Genomic DNA, 22,537 nt, shown 5'->3' on the forward strand with positions numbered 1-22,537 from the left:
TCCTAGACAAGTCCTGAAATTGCTGTGCTGATGACCAGTTAGTTTGTTTACCAACACCTAGAGCTGCTGAAACAAATATTAGTTTTCCATTTCATTTCAGGATTAAGATAAGGTTGCCCAGTCAAGGCAATTACAATTCCTCTGCACAGACACAGGTGAAGCTGCTGTTTCCTTGTCAAAGAACAGGAAATCCCATAAAGCCAAGAGAGATGAAAAAGAGCAGTCTGAGAAACATGCTCACTTCTGAACTATGATAATCATTTCACCCAGTGCCAAGGTCAACAAACAACAGGATCCTACCAGTGACTGCTTTCATCTCATGGTGGGAGCTGGGTGGGAAATAGTTTTCCTGTGCTGTCAAAGTACATTTTCATGTCCTTGAAAAAACTTCAGGTCTGTAATAGGATGAAATGCAAGCCTGAGAATTTGTGCTCTGTTTCTGTAAAATATATGACGAGAGGAACTCCCACCCATCCCAGAGTAAACAGGCCCATGGATTACATACTTGGTGCTGCAGGTCAGCACAGGGATCTGATCCCAGTCTTCAACTGGCCCCGCTGAGCACCCTGACCATTGGGGCAAGAGGTTCCTGAGACCTTCCCTTTGCAGCTTGTCCTTCCCCTCCACATACCCTTTGCTGTGCTCCACAGACTCCGTGCTAAACTGCCTGACCTCGTCCTAGGAACACTGGTAGGTCTGTTTTTACTGCAAGTTTCATTCTCGACAAGGCATCGCTATTCAAGAAACAACAAAAATCTTCTGCCACCTAACTAGGTCTGCTTTTAAGTGTTATCTTCCCAATATGCCGATCATGCTTCCACTTGAGGACCTGGCTGTTTCCCAGTACTGTGGCTGGTACTGAACTACCCAAGAACAAATCCAAAAAGAAAAAAACAAAAGACTGAAAAAAGTGCACAGCTCTGCTGTCCTTTGATAAGCTGTAGATCAGAAAGCAGAAGTGATAGCCTTTGCACATGATGGCTGATAACCCTCAAAAGCACCAAACTCCAGCCAATGAATGGGGAGAGAGCACACTAATCAAGTCCTGCCAGGCATAGGAAAATCACAGAAGAGGAAGGAAGATGAACAAGGACAGTATGCAGTCCTCCTTTTCCACATATATATACTGTCTTCCCAAGCCCCTGTTGCTATCACTGTTTGTTCACATTTGCTAACCACGGCAAGTAACAAGCAAGCTTTAGAAAATTTGTCTAAATGAGTGAAAAGCTGGAACCAAGGAGTAGAAGGAGCAAAAGATTGCCTGGTGGGTATCCACAGGCAGCTGAGACCTGCTTTGCTGCCCATCTACTGCTCATAGTTACGGGAGATGATTAAAGCCCTAATCCTCCTGTCCAAAATACTTCAACACCCACTCACCCACAGCTGATGGCAAACTCTAACAAGACAGTATTGCTACTAAAGAAAGTTCCAATAGGGTATGAAAATCCGATTCTTCCTCTCTTTATAGGCACTCTAATCCGGCTGGTATGAGCATACACTCAAGGACTTTGAGTTTTATGGTTAGGCCTCAGTCTTGCACTTAACCCAATGCGAAAAGTGCCATTAGGACCTGTGTCTGTTTAAGTACTTCAGTATATATTTCCTTTTCCAAGAGTAAAATCTTTCATTTAAAGTAAATCTTAAAAAAAAAGCAGGACATTGGCTGGGGTCCATACCGAGTATTGTATTATGCATATATTTCATCTCTTCTAACACTTTGTGACTTTCAGGAAAAAAATCCTTTATTTCAGTTTTCTACACCAAACCATTCACCTTATCAGTCCACCCTAAGGCCCCATGGTGACTTACTAGTGGTGTCCCCCCACACACACACTCAGCCCCTCTGAACACTACAGGGGCACAGCAGGGATGAGAGGGCAGGATCTGAGCCCTCACAGGCTGGCATGGCTGGGAAAAAAAAAGGGAGTGAACAGGCAAGTAACTTCTCACAGCTGCTTCTGTGTGGCTCGCTGGGGATCTGAATGCACTATTGATTCCTTAGCACTAAAACAGATTTGTAGCCCGTGTGTGTGCAAGACAGGGATCTCCTTCAACTCTAATCTCTAGCAGCTGTCAAAGACTTAAATGGCTTGTAGTTGGCTGGCACGCCAAAATCAACGAAGATTTTAGGACTACTTGCCTAAGGGGCAACCTGTCTAAACAGGAACCCATGGAAGTCATTCTTCTGCCCTAATCAGAGCTGGATGGGGCCTCCCAAACCTTGCAACGTATTAAGCATTCAGACCATAACTGAGCAGTAGACTAGAGAAAATGAATGACTGCACCCCCATGAATCCATGCCACCCAGAAACCTACCTGCCCCTGGGGTTTCTTGGTGAGGACATACTCTCCCAATATTTTCAACGGGCCTGAAAGCGCAGTGGGACTGCTCTTCTGTGAAACCTCCCAGAGGCACTACTACCAGTGTCTCATCACAAGTGTATCCTCTTAAAACGGCGATAACTAGCATTTATTTGGCAATATTGAAGTAGCATCACCACAACTTAGATCTTCAGATAACTGTCTCTTATGGCTCCTGAGTGAAAATCTTGGTTCCAGTTAGGAAATAATTAAAAGGTGACCTTTTCTTTATTTTAGCTAAAACTAGAAATCCAGTTCAATTATTGTCCCTTCGCGTTCTGCCGAGGGAACACAGGCACCACAGCTATCATTAGTCAAGATACAGGCCCCCTCCCAGGCAAAATACCCTCACAATAGACTTTTGCACATAAAAGTTTGGACTTATTTTTGTACAGGAAGTTTAACAAAAACTCTTAACCGGTCCATCTGTTTCCTTACACGTTTCCCAACGCCTACCTTGATATAATTCTAACATGCTGGCTGCTGGATGAAACATGCAACAGGACAGTGAAATTTACTGGAAACGGTCAAATTTCTCTTTCATGCAATGTTTGGCAGAAGAAGAAATCATCCAAGATTTTTTCTGGGATGGTACGACTGGGAGCTGTACCACCGGCAACATAATGGGAACTTTTCTGAAAATGTACACGTTATTACTAAAACTGTTCTTTGAAACCTCCCCCGTGAAGAAAAAAAAAAAAGGAAAAAAACTTCGTTGCATTGTCTCCTATTTCACAAAACATTCCCAAGTTAATAGCAATAAGCAAATTAATAGTAAAGTTCAGCCTTCAGAATTAAAGTCTACAACAGGATTTGTTTATTTTTTTAAATGCATGCAAAGGAAACAGGCGTTGAGGAAAAACATGCGTGCAGTGATATTTTCGCAGGAAACTTCAAACCTCGCTGGAGTTAATTTAGATTCTACATCCTATTATTGTGGGAAGAGACCCGCTCTGTTTTGCAGTAACTAAAACACACTAGGTTATCCTGACATGCCTCCAAAGAGCATTCCCAAGCGGTTCGTACTACCTTCAGAAAGTTAATTTGCAAACCGCTAGGGCTGCTTTATTGGAAGAAAAAAAAAAAACTTCCACTCACACGCTATTTATTTATTTTCAATACTCTGCTTACACACAAAACGTCCCGGAGCCAAAAGCAACCAGATGGGCGGGTTACCAGCCTCGCCGCTGGGCGAGGTGTCAGACCTCCCTTCCTTCCCCGCTTCGTACTCATTTAGTTATTAAAGGGGAAAAAAGGAGCCCCAGGGGGCTGGAGGGCACCGCGGAGCCCCTCGCTCCCGGGGCTGCCGAGCCGGGCAGGGCAGCGCGGGGAGCGGCCGCGCCCCCCCGGCCGCCGCCGCTGCCACCCCCGCGGCGGTCCGAGCGAACGGGCGGCGGCAGCGCCCCGGCGCCCCCGCCGCCGCCCCGGCCGCGCTGTCCCGCCGCCGGCGATCGCCGGTACTCACCGCCGGCCGGCTCGGGCAGCGTAGAGACCGAGGTCTGGCCCATGGCTTAGCCGGGAGGCGATCACGCCGCCCGCCGGGCGCGCAGCCTCCGCCGCGGCTGTTTCCGGGGGGCCATCTCACTCCTCGCCGGGGCCGCTCTCCCCGCCGGCTGGCGGGGGGCGGCGGCGGCTGCGGGCCGGCGGCTGCCTGTCATGCCGCCGCGCCGCCGGTCGGCGCGGGCCCGCGGCCGCAGCGCCGCGTCACCCCACCCCGCTCCGGGGCGCCGCCTCGCCCCCGCCCGGCCCGGGGGGGACTGCGCTCCGCCGCGCGGCGCCCGGGTCCCCGCTGCGGGGCAAGAGGGGGGGAGGGATCGTAAAAGTCTCTAATAAAAAAAAAAAGAACGAAACCCCACGCTTAATTATCCGGAGATTGGGAAGGGCGGTGCTTAATTGGGGAGCCTTCTCGCACTGCTGGCGTCCCAAGCCCTTCCTAACCCCTGTCCCTCTCCGAAGTCCGAACCGTTGGTCCAGACTTAACTTCATTCCCACCCCTTCGCTGAAGGCACAGGGAAAACCTGTGACAGCCGCCGGGAGCGATCCCGTCGCCCTGCTCGGAGGCGCGTCCCTGCTGGCAGCAGTTGTCAGGGCTTCCCTACCAGCAGGAGCGGACAGAGAGCGCCTGGGCAGGGCAGCTCAGGGGGTCATCAGGGGATGATGGGAGAAATAGAGATTGTGTATAGCACAAGGGCAAAACAAAGGTTTCCTTTGTTTTTCTTAATGCATAACCATAATCTAAGCAGTGATAAAAGCTTAATCCTAGACCAAACAGGTAACTGCTACCAGTGATGCAGAAATAGAATAAAAAAAGCTCAAATGCCTGATAGCTGTCACTATGCAGTATCTAGAAACAAGGAGGGAGATGCATATGCATCACAGGAGGACACTCATGGCTCATCTAAAGAATATCCTAAAGAACATCTATTAGCAAGACATATAGTGAAATCACTATGGTTTTGAGTGGCCTGAAAGTCCTAGAGGGGTTGGCTGAAGAGATTTCTGACCTGCTGATCTTCGTATATGTTGTCACTGTGGTGACAGTTCAGGAGATGGAGAATTGTGTTAGCGTGGGGCCCGTATTCAGAAGCAAACGGACTACCACAGGTAGCTGCAGTCTGGGTAGCCTGACATCAGTTATAAGCAGGAGAGGTGCAGTCATCAGCTAATACATGGTGAACAGAGAAGAATACAACTGATGCTAGTCTTCATGTTTTTTACAGAAAATAGGTCTTGGTAAACAGGTCTTTTATTTCTTCATTTTATGTGATTACCTGTTAAATTGCCAGAGGTATGGGCTGGAGTGTAACAGACTTCTGCTAGGTACTTGATTCCGTAAGAGAGAAAAAAGTGAGGACACCAAAAAATTAATAAAGCACGAAGAGATGAAGAACTAAGTGAAAAGAAGATCAATTGTCCAAGCAGCAGTAGCATTTAATGAGGGTGTTTCTGTTGAGGAGCCGTGGGGAGGCTCTTCAGTGTTTCCATCACCAATCTAGAGAAGTATTATTTCAAACAGTTTTAAAAGACTAAATAAATAACCACCGGCAGCAATTTTAGACGGAGTAAATATTACCGGAGTGATAAAGAAAACAAGGCAGTCACAGAGGTATCTGGATTATTGAATAAACTCAGCTCTTTCAAACAAGTAAGTTTTAACAGGGTCAAAAGAAGAAAAAAGCCAGACTTGCAGGATGGAGCAACGCAGCCTACACGGCCAAGGAGGGTATGTTAGAAAGCTGCTCCATGTCGGGGCTTGGAGAAATTAAGCATGAGCTAGTGCTGGTACAGAAGGAAACTGATATTCACATATGGATGTGCAAATAGGAAAGGGGTAGGTAGAATTCCCTTTACATTGTTGTGCTTTTTAGCAGACAAAAATTGCTGTCCCATGTCCAGTGTTGTTGTCTGCCCCTTAAAAAACAGTGCTGAATGACAGGAGACATCTCAAAAGACACCCACAAGATGAGATGGAAAGCGAAGAAAGTGCTCTCCAACAAAAGGCTTGACTGGTGCAGATGCGCTCAGGAAAGACTGGCATGTTGCATTTTAACCTAAAAGTGCCTTAGTGAGGAAAAAATAGCATTGCAGCACTCGTGGAAGTCCGAACACCAAAGGCAAGGCTCTTTGCCTGACACCTCCAAACCCAGGCCCCGTAAGAAGCACAGAGCCGCAGACAAGTGAGCGGGGCGAGCGCAGAGGCACCAAGCTGAGTTACGCAGTGGCAGCTAAGTGGAAGGTGGGTGTCCTTTCTTCCACCCGAGGAAAGGCTTTCGGAAGGGTGGCTTGTTGAACAACCGACTCCTGTCACTTATTTCTCAGGAGAGTTTTTTTGCAATGATTTCCCACATTTATTTTTCTTACCTGGAAAAATGATTTTAAAAGGTTTTGTTTTGAGAAACTCGAGTTACCCCTTTGGAGTCACTCGTAAACAGGAACATAAAAGTGTTCCTGTCTGCCTCCAGTGAATCTCATTAATTTTATCAAAGGAATTTGTGTTCCCCTGCTATTTTTACATATTGCCCAGTTTACAATTCAACAGTATGTATCATCTGCCTGCAACAGTTCCTGTGAAGGTAATAAACTCCTCAAGGTTGATTCGTAAGCCAAGAAAAGGGGCACAGTTATCACATTCTCCAGTGCTGGTGAACTAGTTGCCAATTTCTTTTGTTTTGGTGGTTGTTCTTAGCTTTTTTTTGTTTTGGGGGTTGGCTTTTTTTTTCATAAACCAACTGATGGTGGTGACTTTCTTTTATACGTTTTCTTTGCAGCCACCTTATTTTTAAGGGTCCTGTCTTCATACCTCAGCTATGCTTAGTGGTATACTTCAGAATATGATTACTGCTTTAGAAAGTAGGGGATGTCAATTCTAGTTTAGGGAAGATAAATGTTAATTTATAGCACTAAGAGATTGTAGGCATCATATTACATAGAATAAGAAAAGCAAGCTTCTGATTATAAAGGTTCACCCAAAAGAGCAACTTCTAAACAATAAATAATTTACTTGAATTAGGAAATTTAAAGGTCCTATTAAGGAGATTTTTATTCATGATGGACAAGATACTAGGAGCATTCAGTACTATCACCGCAGATTCTTTATTCAGCTTTTGTGAAGTGGGCAAAAATAAATACTTTCTCTTGATCCTGAACAGCGAATACTAGTTGAATACATAAAATAGTACAGGTCCATACAACAGTTATGTCTCTTTCTGCTTTATCACCTGCCTAATGATGTAAAGGGGCAATGTATACATTTCAGTCTACTCACAGTCACTAATGATAATCAAATTAGAAAAAAGAATAGCACTTTTCTGCTTAGATCCTGCGTTTTAAGCAATTCAATTTAAGAATTCAGCTTATGACCCACCAATGGGAGGGAATGAACCCTGAATCCTCAACACTGTACAAAAAGACATCTACCAATGTGACCTATGAGAGAAACGACTGGTGAAAGCAAAGGTATATTACATTTCTCCTATATAGAGCTATATTTATGTAACTGCCTCCACAAAGAAGGGATTCTAGCATCCTACTGACATTCCCATATGAGCATCCACACAAAACACATACATTTAATATTCAGTTGTCTGGGGGCTTTTATTCTGCAGTATCATAGAGATATTTTAATCTGTGCATTAAATTTCTTGCCAGGTTGGTAGCTGATGTTTAGGACAGTTAAAAGTTCAAGGATACGATAACATTTGATAACAACTGATTCTAGCAGAGATTTGAGATCACAATTATGTAGATAAAATACATTTTTACTGGGTATACTTTTGGGGGGGTGGGATTTAGATGACTTTATCTATGATGTATTTGGATGTATATTCCATTTTGCCTTTAAACAACTAACAGGGTAAGACCCAAATGGACTGCCCATCATTTTGTAATTATTATAGACTTCTGGGGTTTCTGGAAATCCACAATTACTGGCAAAGCAAAAATGGCCCGGGAAGATAAAAGTGAGAGTTTCAGGATTACAATTTCCGTGATCATTTTAGCCAGGGCTGATCTTGTGCTGAAGGAAATGCTGCAGCAAGATGCTAAAACATGAATATATCTTCTATCAGGTGGGGAATCTGAGGCTCAGCTGATGGGTAGAACAGGTGCTGGTAGGTCAATGGGGTTCCTGGACCCAGTGTCCCAGTTAGATTTCAGTGCCAGTAGTAATACTGCAGTTATCTGATTGCCTCATGCTGCGTGCATAGTTCTTCCCTTCTTGTCCCAAGTTATAATGTGGGGTACTGTAGTGAATACTGTTAAACAGATACTCTGCTCTCCCTCAAGAACTGAAATTGTCCACCAAAAGAGGAAGAATGGCTTCTTCATGAATTTCAGACGTGTTTGTAAAATAAGAATATTGCACTTGTGTAAATGTCTAGCATGAGATCTCTTCATGGAAGAGAATGTAAGACTTCAAAATTTTTCCCAACAGAGAATTAAATAATACACACCATAATCTACCTCACACATCAAAGAGCAAATTCCCTCCCATCAATAAAGCTTCAAAGACAGCTGTATTTCAGTGTGTTTACTATACTGGGATGACTGATGACAGTAGATGACCTACAACTTGTAGGATGCTGTTGCTCAGTCTTTAGAGTTCTGTAGGCTCGCATGAAGTAAAGAAGCATTTTAGAAAGGTGAATTTGTATTACTCTTCCTTCAGTCACCAAGACTAATTCATGGCACTAAATATAACAGAAGCTATAGGAGGGACTATCGGATTTAATTCCAGGATTCATAATGCAGAACTGGCCAACACGTTCAACCTTGTAACAGGAAAAAAAATATTACCTGGGTGCTTATCAAGATAAACCAAGAGGATGGCACTGAGTCCAGAACAGAAATGATCCAGACAGGTCATTTCCTGTGTGTGCCTCCCACCTCTTCTGGAAGATGAGCAGCATCATGTCCTGCAGGCTGAAGAGCTGTACAATTCAGTGAACGAAGGAAAGGATATGACATGGGCAAACATGAGCAAGAAGCTAAGTAATTTTTTTTAGTCATGGGTCACACTAAGTTTATAACAATGATGTTGAATTTTTAGAGAACTTGCAGTTACAAAGTGGGAGAGTTTGGGGAGGGCACCACCAAAATCAGTTTGTTTGCTGAAGGCTAGATCATCAGCTGTGGCTGAGCGAAAAGCTAATTCTGTTTTCTGGGAAACTGAATGCAGTTCTTAAATAGGCACTGTCAAAATAAAATCACAGGCCATATTCATTAATTATACTGGGGTTGTATTGGGAGTTTGGGCCATTTCTTTTTAATAACCAGGTACTTTTGCAATAACCACAGATTATGCTCTCATTTGGAAATATTTAAAAATATATTTATGTGTCCTTTTTTATTTTTAATGGCTTAACAATGCTATGTTCTTGCTAGTGTCACTTCCCATTTCCAATGCACAAGTATAGCACAAAAAAAAGGAATTTGAAATTTCTTTTAAAAAAGAGGCTGTTGTCTTTGTGAGTGATCACCACAAGTCTATGGCTCACCCAGCCCTGCTCAAAAACCCCACTGTACATACTTTCTACACAGTAAAATGAAAGGCATCTGTACAGAATAACTAACTGAGACAAGCTTCTGTAGTTCAGTCTCTCGATTTGGAAGGTAGGGGTTCAAAGCCTTGAACCAGAGCAGTTAATATGTAAATGAGGGCTATTCTGATTAAAACAAATAGCAGACATTTCTTGGATGAGATGTGCTTGTTCAGATTAAGACTGCACTGGAAGACAGGTAGCGAAGCCCTTACCTATGGAAGATCTGAGGTACTCAGAGTTGTTTAGCATTCAGGTGATCCCAATGTTTCAATGTCTGTTCTTATTTATCCTTCCTGGCTCTCCGCCATCATGGGTGGGAAAAGAGCACAGCTGGGCAAACTCACTCATGGCCATTTGGCACAGGCAGGGTTTGCTTTCTGCTCACAAATTATCTGCAAATAAGTTATGCACTTGCAAACTTGTTTGCTACTCTAAATTATTCACCATAACAGTTTGTAAGCAAATTGTGGACACTGGGAAGCAGGTAAACAATTAATAGCAACAGCGGTTCAATAATTTGTTATCCAGGCTGTGTGACAGGTGCCCTCAGCCGTGGGGCTCTGTTTGTGCTCTCTGGCTTGGGGGTGCTGTCTGCACCTAGAGGAAACTTTCACAATAGCTGCATCAAGATGGTTTTAAATGGTTAGTGATGAATGCTTATAGATCTACTCATGTGGTTTTATCATCTGACCTGTGACTTTTGTTGTATGCCTTAACTTATGTTACTCTTGCCTATATTAAGTAACTGCTTGGCAAGTTGTGCTAGGAAAGACTTCTACAGACTTGAATATTGCAAGTATGTTTAAAAATCCCCATTTTCATTTTAGTAACAGCTTGCAGTTTCTTGTGTACTGTACTCACTGAGCTTTTAAAGTAATTTACATAATGTGTGTGGTTGAAAGGCAGAAAATAGAAAGAAAATGGTCCCAACAGAAACATTTCGGGAGTCACGGAGAGCAGATCTACTTGTCCCCGATGCGTGCTCCTCAGCTTCAGAAACTGCCCTGATCCACCACTGCACTTTCTTCTAACATTTCAATTTCTACACGCTTCTTCTCCACCCCAGTTCTGTTCCACGATATCTTACAAAAGCGGTTTCCTTCCCTAATGATCCTTAAAGGCACGTTCTAAAACTTTATATCCCTCTGAGTTCTTTGACTTTTCTCCATCCCACGGCTGTTGCTAATGTTTGTTTACTTCGCTTGAGAATATCTGCAGTCAGTTCCCTTGTTCTGCTTCAGCAAGCCTGGCCTATGCAGGGACCTTCCTTTTCTCACAGACCCAGAGTATTTCACTAATTGTTTAGGGTATTATTACTTTCACATCTACTGTTTTAAAAGTTATCAGCCTTTACTTGTGATGTGAGTAGCAGCAGTAGTGTAATACAGGTCTTGGAGAACTTCTTGTGCAAGATTATGAAAGGTGAAGATTATGAAATGAAAGATTCGGACTCTGATTAATCAGACCCTTCTGACATTAACAGTGTTGGGCTTTTTAAATTTGAATGTTTGAATGTTTAAATTTGAATTAATGAAAATTAATATGCTATAAGACGTGTCTTCTTTTAAGAAGAGCTAAACACTGTGCAGTTAATACTAGAAAAAGCTACCTTCTGTCTTTGTTTAAAGCACAAGGGCAACTGACGTACTGAATCACTGAATCACATTGTGTCCCTAACCCTAGATCATATATGCCTGGAAAAAGCTGAAGAACCCCCCAGTAGGTGGCATGGAGTATTATCCAAAGTCTGTAAGGTCCCTAATACTTAGTAATTTAAATGCTACTAGTCCTGGTTTAAACTTTACATTTTCAAAAACTCTTTTACATTTTTGTTATCGTTAATAATAAGAACTCTTGATATTAACGTAGTTCATACATGATCATTTCTTTTGTGCCTCGTACCGACTCCTCGATCCCAGCACCTCCTGTTGCGTTGCGTTTCGCCATGCCATGGCAGCGCTGTGACAGTACAGGACAGCGTTTGCTTTCCAGGCAGAAAATAACCATCAGACATTTTCCAGTCAAGTGTGTGTTTGTCACCAGATATCAATTTTGTCCAGGGTTCCAGATTTATGATGAAAGACAAAAAGGACTACATTAAAAATTATAAATAGCTTTCTGTCTGTCCTAGTTCAAGCCACTGGGGAAGAAGAAAGCGATGGCGTAAAAACGACATGCCGGAGTGTAGAGTTCCTCAAGAGTCGGGTTTCTGCCAGGCTTTAGCCGCTGCAAGTTCATATCAGTAGTCACAATAAACAGAGCGGACTGGCCCCTTTACTGATACAAGCTGGCACGTCCCCAGCAGAGAAAATGAAGCAGTGCAGCTAAAAGCAGCTGGATGTCTGTTCTTACTGCGGGACACCACCTTTCCTCCTCCACCTCTTCTCTCAAGGCCTGCTGCGCCTTTCATGGTGTTCACCATAGCAGTGGTCACGGTACCGGAGCCCGCTAATTCATCATTTCAAGGAAAGGCTCCTACTGGCTGGACCGGCTTCCCTTGGGCATTTTTTCTCTCTCTGTCTGGGCTTACTGGCAGCCTCCGGATGCCTCCTGGCTGCTGCTGCTGCAGCAAAGCCCAATTATCCTGGAGAACTTCTGCACTCTCCAGCCTGTCCAGCAGTGCCTCCTCGCTTCAGAGAAGTCAGCCATTATACTAGTCCAGCTGCACTAACCATTTTCCTTAGGAAAACACAGCTTTCTCCTCTTCAGGGCATGTGTGGTGGTTGCTGGCTGTGGCTTTCCCTCTATGGCTCCAAGCTCCTTAATGAATCACTGGTTTTTGGCACCGAAGCAAAATAAACACATCATTTTGAATGCCTTTGCCAAATGTACATACACTTAGAACAGGTTTTGAATGATAGAAAGAGAAGGGTTTAATGAAATGTGCAGGCTGTGTAGCTAAAAGTTGCAAAAAAGCCAGAAAATACTAATCTGAAGGTCACAACAGTCCCATTAGCCCAATAGTTGTTCACATTTTGTATATTTTGTAGAACATATGGAGGGGGATTACCACTAGTGTATCAATCAGCTACAGCTCTCAGCAGAAAAAAACAGTAATAAAAAGCAGCGTAGGGGTGCAGGACCACGCATCAGCATGACTGTTAGATGCCTACCTCTTTCTTTCCTCTTCTGTTTATTAACTGATTCAGTGTAACTACACACAGCACAGAAAATTTTTACACTGATGCTTCCTAGGCTACGTAAAGGGGGAAAGACATCAACAAAAAATTTGGCAGGCATACTGAATGAAGTTTCTCAGCTGCTCGAGCCAGTCGTGTGTACGTACCCTGCCATGCACTTTGGCCCTTTCAAAGTGCCTGAGCCTGTCCGTGACTTCAACACATCCACTTGCTCTTGCTGACTTGAGTGAGAATTGAGGAGAAGTTTTGAAAGTGTTTGGCATGATTGTTCCTCTAGTTCCTCTCCATTCAATCAGATTTTAGAATGAATTTAAATGTATTGCTGGACTATAATTAGGTCTGAAGGACAGAAGACCACAGGGGACCGGCTCTTTCCTCTTTAAATGGGCAGCTGTAGAGACACTACCTTAAATGACATCCTGAATGCCGGCAAAGTTTGAAATGTGGACCTGTGCCTGATTAACTGCCAAAACTCAGAATAATCTCTGCCTTTGGCAAATCAAAGTCATTCCCTGCAAAGCTGGTTTACTACAGAAACCTCTAGACAAAGTACAAGTTTCAGCCTTCAGTTTCATTTCCCCCCACGTTTCTACCACTATGAAAATGTGGACTTTTTTTTTACCCTAGTGGGAAAATGCATTTTTTCCACTCTCCCATGACTCAAAAACATCTGAAAGATTCTTCCTCTGAGCTTAAGAAAAAGAGAGGGGGAAAAACTTCACCTTTTGGCAAAGATACAGAATGGAAATTTTTGACTCAAAGGAGGATTTTCAAAATAAAATAAAATACAAGAAGCATGTGAAAACAAGGGGTTATAAAGGAAACTATTTTCATAGCCAGCTCTAAAGTAAGCACTGCTGTTCCAGAGACACATGGTACTGATGCAAACATTGGTTTGAGGCCAAAATCCCTAGCATGCTAGTGGAATCCGGAAACACTGCAATATTAAATACACCTCAAAATATATGTCAGACATCTCCATGTGTCTGTTCCACTTACTCTGCACAGCACGACACAGTACACTTAATTCATCAGTGTCTGCAGAGTAACAGAATAAGGAGCTGGTGGTGGAGGTGCTCTCCTTTTCTTGGGCTGGGTTCTTTCCTGCACCACACACTCCCCGAATGGTCTTCTGCAAGACCGGGCTTATTATTCCCATTTTGCACATATTGAGCCAATATCCACTTTCCATCTGCAGCACTTATACAGCATCTGTTATTACAGCATGTGAGCACCCCTCACTGGTCCTAGGGAAGTATTTTTATCCCCAAGGCAGGATTTCCACATTTCATCTGGAGTGATGGGGCCGGGAGTGCTACACAAGAGGTGAGGGTGTCCTGCTCAGCTGCACTCTCCTTGTTGGCAGACTCTTCCTTCTACCTTCAGTCTGCTGCTTCCAGCTGCTCCAAGGCAGCTGGCCTGGCCCTGGGCACTTCTCTCCTGCTGCTATACTAGAAAACCCCATTTTTGCACCTACCATGATTACAGTCATGGTGCCTGACCTGCACCTTGGCTGATTCTTTAGAAAAGCCCACAACCGGTTAAAAGTGTCCTAATCAAGGGCATAAAATAAATCTTCTCCTTCTGTGCAGCCTGTTTTTTCTTTGGATTTGTGGCTTTTGCTCACAGTTCTTGCCTTGCAATAAAATGCAAACACCAACGGAAAGCTTCCCCAGGAGTGGGGCTGGTGGAGCATCCCCCTCTGCCACTTGAAATTCTCCAGAGGTTTAACAGGGGAGCGACACCCCTCCCTGCCCGCTCTGTCGGGGTCTGGCTGGCTGCAGATACACACGAGCACTTGCAGAGTACTGACTCAGGCTGGTTCTCCTCTGCCAGGTCTGGTGCCAGCTCCCCACAGGGCTCAAGAGCTGTCATTAGAGCCCACCGTGCTAGAGCGTTTATCATACAAGCCTGTTTTCCTCGGGAAGGCAGACCAAAACCTCCGGCTTTGTGCCTCCAAGCATGTGTGTGTGGCTGCACCTACCTGCTGGCTCTGAGAAGGACCTGGGCTCAGCCAGGAACAACCGGCTGCTCCCTGGCTCTCAAGGGGAACAGATGGTCACTGCTCCCCGAGTCACCAGGGAGTGGGGACAGAAGAGAAATAGTTGCTCCTTGGGTCTCTGCACTGGGCCCACCAGCTTTTTCCTCCTCAAAAACATAGTGCGGGGGCAGCGTGGCATAGATCAGCCTTGCAGCACCCACCCAAGCTGCAGCTCCTCGTAAGGGCCAATGGGTCAAAGGGGCAGTGGGGTTTGCAGGGCTCACAAACAGCAGACACAGGCAAGCAAGCAGAGCTGGCAAAGCATGAAATGTGCTCTGCCAGGGAATAGCAGCCAGCCAAGAGGGTCACACAGCCTCATGGACACAGATGGGCTCAGTGGATGTTGACTTTGGTGGTTGGAGCCTGTGCTTTAGACGTAATGTCAAAAAGGTGTGACTGGTTCAAAAATACAAGTAGGTCCAATTTCATGCTTATATGCACGCCAACCACCTCCCTCCCTCCTCAGCAGTTGTTTGGGGGTTTTGTTTTGAACCTTTAGAATCAGCCACTATGTTTGTTCTCCAAAGTTGGTGTAGCTTTCTTCTTAATAGGTTTGACAAACCATTCTTTTCTAAAGCCATCCTTGATGTTGGGAAACATATCCTCCCTGTTTGACTTCCATATGACTGAGTGCATTGCTGTGGATGGGGAGGGTTATAGAGGGTTGGGTTTTGCACCCTTGCCAGCGTGCTGTAGGGGAATTCTGATCCAGTAACCTGCTAACGTCTCCCTGGAGAAGGCTGCTTTCAATGAGGCAGAAAGCCTGACGAGCTTTGCCTCAAGCTCCTTCCATACGCATGGTATTTGGACTCTACATGGCGATTGTTGAAATCAAGTGTCAGTCTGTGGGTCTCGTTTTGCTTTTTAAATTCTCATGCGTCATTCGTTTGCTTGCTGGTGGCCAGGGGAATCAGCGTGCTTTAATCATGCTAGTCCTGGGGCTTTTTCTGTGCTGGTCCAGATTGTGTTTAGCCCGGGTTCATTCAGTTACAAGACCCACACATGAGGAAACTAAAACAATTATATGAACTAAAGCAGGAAAGACATATGGTTCTTGTGAAAGGAGCTTTTACCAAGACTAAACATCAATATTACACTTTATTCTAACTACCTGCTTAATACAGCAGGTCATTAATGCAGCACATTTAGTTAGCTAAAATGAACAAATTTCATTAAATTAAAATTCAGCAGCATTAAAGCCAGATGGGCTGCAGGGGAAAAAAATGCAGAGACTTTTAAAGCTAATGTAAATGTAATATTATTGTTTTCAGCTACAATCCAATTAAACTGGGCTGACAGAAGCTTTCACAGAAATGCCCAGGAAGATAACTTGTCTGTAAGGAAAATCCATTTAAAAGAAATAGTACTTTAGATATTTTCATGGTTCTGTAGCTCATTGAATTACATTCCTGTACAGAAGGCCACAAAGCCGATGTGGGAGAGACAGTAATAAACCTCTACTGGTATGTTACTTACTGGGAGAAAAATTACTTAATTTTACAGCGCTTATTGTAAGTATTTGAGTGTAGAAAAAAAAATAACCCAAGACGACCCATTCCCAAAGGCAGAAAATACACATTTTCAAAAACATGACCTGCCTGGAGAGCCCTTGCTGCCTCCTCTGCAGTCCCTGGCATCAACAGGAGCCAGGCTGCAATGCCAAGCACCCTCTAAAACCCTGGGTCGGTGCAAGGAACAGTCCCATGCCATGCAGGAGTGCCTTCACGGGCACTGCAGATAGCATCCACTGGGCTCTCTGGCTGCAGCGCAGATACCTTTGGTTGTGGAGTACGATCCACAAAATCCAGCTTGGCATTATGCTCCAGCATTTTCTGTAAAGTCACTTAGAGAACTGTGCTATCTGGTATAGGACTTTCCTGTCACTGGAGTATGTAAATACTGGCCTCCTTATTTGATAGGTCTTAATGGTGTTAAGAAGAGAAGAAAAAGATACCCTACATAAGACACTCAAACCCATGCCATTTCTCTTTTTAAACAGTTACCCTTTCCAGAAGAGCTGAGACAGTTCCTTGTATGTTAGCTGTGTACCACTGTAAATAGTTTTTTTCTCCCAAAAGAGTAAGCGAAAGTCTATATAAAGTCTCACATACACACATGATATACCAGGAACCGGGGCGGGGGGGGAGTCCTAAGCACTCTCAAGGACAGATCCCACTCACTTAAACTCCTAAAATACAACGCAAGGTGTCAGAGTCTTTGTTTTCCCATGAACTGCACAGTAAATATGAAGGGCAACCTTGATTCATACATCGTGATAAAACCCAGTGCCTCTAAATTTATGAATGTAGCTGGCAGTCATTAAGTACATTATGCGGAGGTCAGGTTGATGGTCCCTTCTTTGTTTATTCCTCTTATTTAATGATGCATTGCTGGAGACATGCCGAAAACTTTCAGAATGTTTTACAATGTATTTATGTGACCAAGAAGTGTGTCCTGTGCTTTCCATCCCCACTATCCTGACATGCTGCACATAAATCAGAGTGCAGTATGCAGAATTAGCATTTGAGGAAAGCACAGAGTGGCTTTTTTTTAAATGTATACAGAGAAAAAACTTGTTCCTTTCTAAAGTAGCCCTTAAGAGAGATTGCCTTTTGGTTAAGGGATGAAACACGGCCACCTTAATTTTGCACAGCTGAATTCCACAGAAGCCAAATGTCTCAGCATGGGATATTACACCTGGATCCGGGTAGACTTCCGTTCAATTCAAGACAAAGTGTGGTTAAAATCGCATTACATTGTTAGGGGTCAGATCCTCACAGCTCAACCTAATCAAAGTTAATTTTTTCAAAGGTACAGAGACTTAACCCTTGCTCAGCACTACTAATTCCTGGCCTCACAAGGCAGGTCATGGCTATGGACAAGGGCTGGATCAGTTTAAGTAAAATCATTTATAAAGTGAATTTATTTAGACTTACAGAATCGTAGAATCGTTTTGGTTGGAAAAGACCTTTAAGATGATCAAGTCCAACCATTAACCTACCACGGCCAAGTCCACCACTAAACCATGTCCCTAAGTACCACATCTACACCTTTTAAATACCTCCAGGAATGGGGACTCAACCACTTCCCTGGGCAGCCTGTTCCAATGCCTGACAATCCTTTCAGTGAAGAAATTTTTCCTAATATCCAATCTAAACCTCCCCTGGCACAACTTGGGGCTGTTTCCTCTCATCCTATCACTTGTTACTTTGGAGAAGAGACTGACACCCACCTTGCTACAACCTCCTTTCAGGTAGTTGTAGAGAGCGATAAGGTCTCCCCTCAGCCTCCTTTTCTTCAGGCTAAACAACCCCAGTACCCTCAGCCGCTCCTCATAAGACTTGTGCTCTAGACCCTTCACCAGCCTCGTTGCCCTTCTCTGGACTCGCTCCAGCACCTCAATGTCTTTCTTGTAGTGAGGGCCCCAAAGCTGAACACAGTACTCAAGGTGCGGCCTCACCAGTGCCGAGTACAGGGGGATGATCACTTCCCTTGTCCTGCTGGCCACACTGTTTCTGATACAAGCCAGGATGCTGTTGGCCTTCTTGGCCACCTGGGCACACTGCTGGCTCATATTCAGCTCATATTCATGCATATCTGTGTATAGGTATGCTAAACTGATGTAAGTCAGTTGAATGTTGACCCAGGTAAAAAGGTACAAATTTTCTTGTGTGGCCAGCACCACTGAAAACTTTCTCAGTGCACAGATGTGTGTGTTAAGACATCCTATTAATCCTAGAAATTTTTAGAAATCTGAATAGGAGTTCCAGCAGAGAGACCTGATGCAGTTCAAATCCAGGACTGGAAGAGGTACAGAAAGGAAGACATATCAAAGATGTCTGTTTACCAGTCTAATAGAAAGAAAATTAAATATCTGAATTTTAAGGCATTCTGTTATTAAAGTAGTAGGTGAAAAAATATGGTGCAGGCAGCCTATACAATCTGGCATTTCCTTATCATATGATAAATATTAGGTGATTTTACAAATAATTTTCCCCATCAAGTTGACTAAGCTAATGTAAGGTAACTGGATCCACAATTCATGCAAGGAATTTTTTGTTTGTATAAGTTGTCTAGTAGCATTGGTTAACTAATGGACTATAATACCGTATTAAGAAAAACTCATACCCTTTCTGAAGTTATTTTAGGCTGGTCTGTCTGTTAATTTTTACATTGAACATAATTTGTCTGACTGCAAGGGCCTTTCTGACTGCAAGGGCCTTTCTGACTGCAAGGGCCTTCCAAGTACCATGACATTATGTACGTCCCAGGTTAATGCTCACTAAAAGTGGAGGCAGTCTAAAGGACAAAAGAAAACCCAGAATATGAGGAGCACGACCTTCTCTGCAGACAGAACATTTACATGCATAAGTCATTAGTCTACTGCTAATAGCCTGGTCCTGAACTGCCAAAATGAGACGTCATTCGGCTCCTCTTTGGTGCCATTCCACTGAAGTCACTAAAATGTATTTCAGTGACAATCAGCTTTGTACCTAATGTATTACAAACCTGCTGCTGCAGTAAATCACTGGAATACTTCAGCACGTGTGCAGTGATGTGGCCACATAGGAGCTCCAGGTCTCCCTGTTTTCCCTGGTGAGGTGTTTGATCATCGTTTGTATCAGCTCACACACCATGCGAGGCCTCAAGCTGTGTATTTTTCACATACACAAAAAATTCTACTCGCGTTATAACTGCAATCAAGCCTTTATGAAAGCTCTACTACCAACATCAGAGTATGCCCTTTTAGAGAAGAAATTTATGTATATAATTGCCAAATCATAAAACAGCTGAAAAGAAAGCAAGCATCATGTGTCCTCAGGTATAAAATAAATTTCTTGCAGGAAGTTTCCAAGTTTTGAGGGTTACAGCAAAATTCCCTGTGCTCAGTCTTATCCCATTCGCCGCCTTGTGCATTTTTGATCGGCCCTTAAAAAGCTGACACATTTTATTACATTAGAATTCCATCTAAGAAACCTGAACACATGTTCATGCTTCACTGCTCGCTGGTTATTAGGATAATCTGCAGGAAACAACACAACAATAGGGCATTGTTTGTGAATGTGAGTGAAAGGTTACAACAACAGCCCGCACCCAGACCTGACTTCTTGACTCCCGTTCACTTTGCTGTGAAGAAAGCACGTGTTGTGTGTAGTAGCTATTTCCATTATGGTCAAAGTCTTTTCTGCAATTCGTTGCACACCAGAAGAGAACAAGGCATAGGAGAAGCACATTTATCCTGAAAACACAGCATAGCTGCAACAGTGTGCTTGATGGGAGGTGACCAGCTATGGTGTAAAGCAGATCTCAGGCTCCCCATCATCGCAATATTTGAGTACCTCACAGTACCCAGCAAACAGATCTGCTACAGGCATGACCTAAGGGATAACAGGAGAGCAGTGTGAGAAATTATTCCCTTTTACAGAAATGTGGTTGGATCCATAAATGCTCAGTTCCAGAGTCCTCAACCCCCTCCTTCATTGCTGCCCAACTACACAGGCACCAGAATTACCCGTACATTGAAGCTTTCATCCTTGGTACCTAACTGTCCGCTTAGGGGTACCACCACAGCTGTCTGCACCAGAGCAATGTCCTGTTAGCACTTGCACTGTTGGATAAATGGTGTCTAGTCCCTTTCAAAGAGTCCTGGAGAGCAGCTTGAAGACTGCGCTTTCTGAGGAACTTGTGCCTTTTCAAGTGATACTGGGCTGTCAAAAGAAGGCATGTTTGGCAAAAAAAGCTTATCTTCGCTCCTTGGGGTCTCCACTCCCAAGAGATGAGTCTAGACAACACAGTGCTGGGTAGTGAGGTACCCTGTCATTTGTGGTACAGGGGCTCTCTTTCCAGACCAAATCCCACACAAGACCAGCATTTAGATGGAGGGGATGCCTTCTGTCCATCCACGCAGTAGCTTGGGCAGGACATGGAACAGTTTGGAGGATCTTGACTCAATCCTCTTTTCTGCCTGAAGGAATTAATTCCTGCTTCTCTTACCTTCCAATGGCCAAACCAACCAGATCTGTTTGCTGGTATAGTAGAAGTATTTGGGGACTTTTGTCCTGCCAGCTGGGATTAAGGGGAAACACTGGTGATGCTTTTGCATAGAGAATAAAGCAGTGTTGGCACCTCTCTATAGCATGGTGGCACGGGGCTGAGCTCTTGTTTCTAGTCCTCATTCCAAAAAAAAAAAGTAGGTACTGAGGAGGACAGGTGAGTGCCCTAATCAGCAGGCTGTATTATCATACACATAGTCTATTTAAGGCCTAATGAACTGCTTGTTATTTTAGGCACCGTGGAGTTTGCAGACTTTGGCAGCGTGCTGACAAGTGTTAACCCTCAACACAACCTGCTCTGCTGCCTCCAGCTCTTTTGTCCCAGGGGACCTCTCATGGCAGGGGGTACCCTGTGGTGATGAATTTCCAGGTGCCACCCAAAGAAAGACATCATAAACTTGAAGTAGGACAGGACTTAAAGGTTCCTCTTGATGTTTTCTAGAAAAATAACATTTAAGAAAACTATTACCAGAGCACAGAGGAGAAAACCACACCATCTGCGTAAGGCAACAGTAATAAGACTGGAAAGCGGTTCCTTCCAGTATGAAAAGCAGCACCAGTAATTTGCCTCTTAAACAGACAGATTCAGCCACTGAACCCTTCCTACTAGGCCAAACACCAAAGCAGTTTTTAACCACAGTCTTCGCTGCAGCCTTGTATGAGTTCCAGCTCCATTGTCAGGCTTATGGCAACACTGAGGAATGGGGATGGTGCCTGATTTCAGAGATGCTGGAGTAATGCCAAAATCTGCCCTCCATTGGTGCAAGTGGAGATAAATGACTTAATTGGTTCTGGCTTACCCCCATCAGCCCCACCAGTACTATCAGTGCCTACTCACTAGTACTTACTGCATAAAAGAAACATGAGCTAATGCATTGCACAGGAACCCTGGCCATTGCTGACTCTGGGATGATGAGAAAGAACTGAGCATCTTTCATTTAACCACATATGCACTGAAAAACAGTATAACGGGCATTATTTCAACACGCTTTTCTCCTGCTGAGGAGACAGGGTAGGCAAGGCTTGTATGTGTCAGCATTGCCATACTGTAGTGTCCAACAGGAGGCAATTAAGGCAGATGCAGCTAGCTCCAGTGGAAATAGAGCCTTTATTAAAACTGGAAGGAAGAATTCTGAGAGGTCATTAGGACGCATCCTGATCGAGGCTTTCTAACACCTGGGACCCCTGACTTCCAGCCTTTTTAGCAGTCTGTCTGCTTTAAGTTGTGCAATATTGTTTTTCCGTGGTGGTAGTCAATAGTTACCTTCTTTTTTCTAACCTGAAATATATTCAGAATCACCCATTACCAGTATTTGCATGTAAAATATATATATACACACACGTGCGCGCGTGTAAAATATATAAGCATATATATATTACAGTTCCCAACAATGTAGCTCTACAGATAGATCTTGGTGATATTTAGTCATAAGTGGGAACAAAGAGGTCCAAACTAGTATTTTCCTGTAAGAAACGTCGAGATTGTTTTCTTCGTAGGATTGTTATAGTTAGAAAGCTCCGAAAGGATTTTAGGGTGAGGTGCAAAGGAGGTTCAGAATTTTAAGAAATGTGCTTTCATCAGTCTTTCACAGTGACTCAGAGTGCTTAGTTACAAGGCTTTCCTGAATCCTCTCCAGATTCTCATGTTTCAAGGAAGACGTGGGACACCAAAGATTACCTAATATCCCAGGAGCAGTCACTCCAGTGCTCAAACCAGAGTAAGACAACATCTTTCAATGTTGCAAGTACATTTAAAGAGTGCCCTAACTCGCTGGGACAGAGCTCATCAGCTGAACACGTGCTTCCAGCATAATGATATTATTATGCAAGTATCTTTCAAAACCACTGTTTCTCAACACTGAGCCTCTCAATCTGTAACTATGACCTAATTATTTTTCCCCC

At 43.9% G+C, this 22,537-nt stretch overlaps 1 protein-coding gene across 3 annotated transcripts in view; it reads right to left on the reverse strand.

Annotated features, from left to right (window-relative positions):
- Positions 1 to 22,537, reverse strand: part of PHACTR2 (phosphatase and actin regulator 2) — a 124,536-nt gene that overhangs the window by 88,450 nt on the left and 13,549 nt on the right. For 2 of the 3 annotated variants that reach the window (XM_068425177.1, XM_068425143.1), the window contains exon 1: positions 3,827 to 4,013. The exons of the other annotated variant lie outside the window; for it this stretch is intronic. In XM_068425177.1, coding sequence (XP_068281278.1) covers positions 3,827 to 3,869 — 43 coding nt within the window. In that variant the 5' untranslated portion in view covers positions 3,870 to 4,013. Of the gene's footprint in view, positions 1 to 3,826; positions 4,014 to 22,537 lie in introns of those variants that run through there. 3 annotated transcript variants of the gene reach the window in all.

The sequence above is a fragment of the Nyctibius grandis genome, chromosome 1 (assembly GCF_013368605.1).
Source record: "Nyctibius grandis isolate bNycGra1 chromosome 1, bNycGra1.pri, whole genome shotgun sequence".
In the NCBI taxonomy this organism is placed as follows: domain Eukaryota; kingdom Metazoa; phylum Chordata; class Aves; order Nyctibiiformes; family Nyctibiidae; genus Nyctibius; species Nyctibius grandis.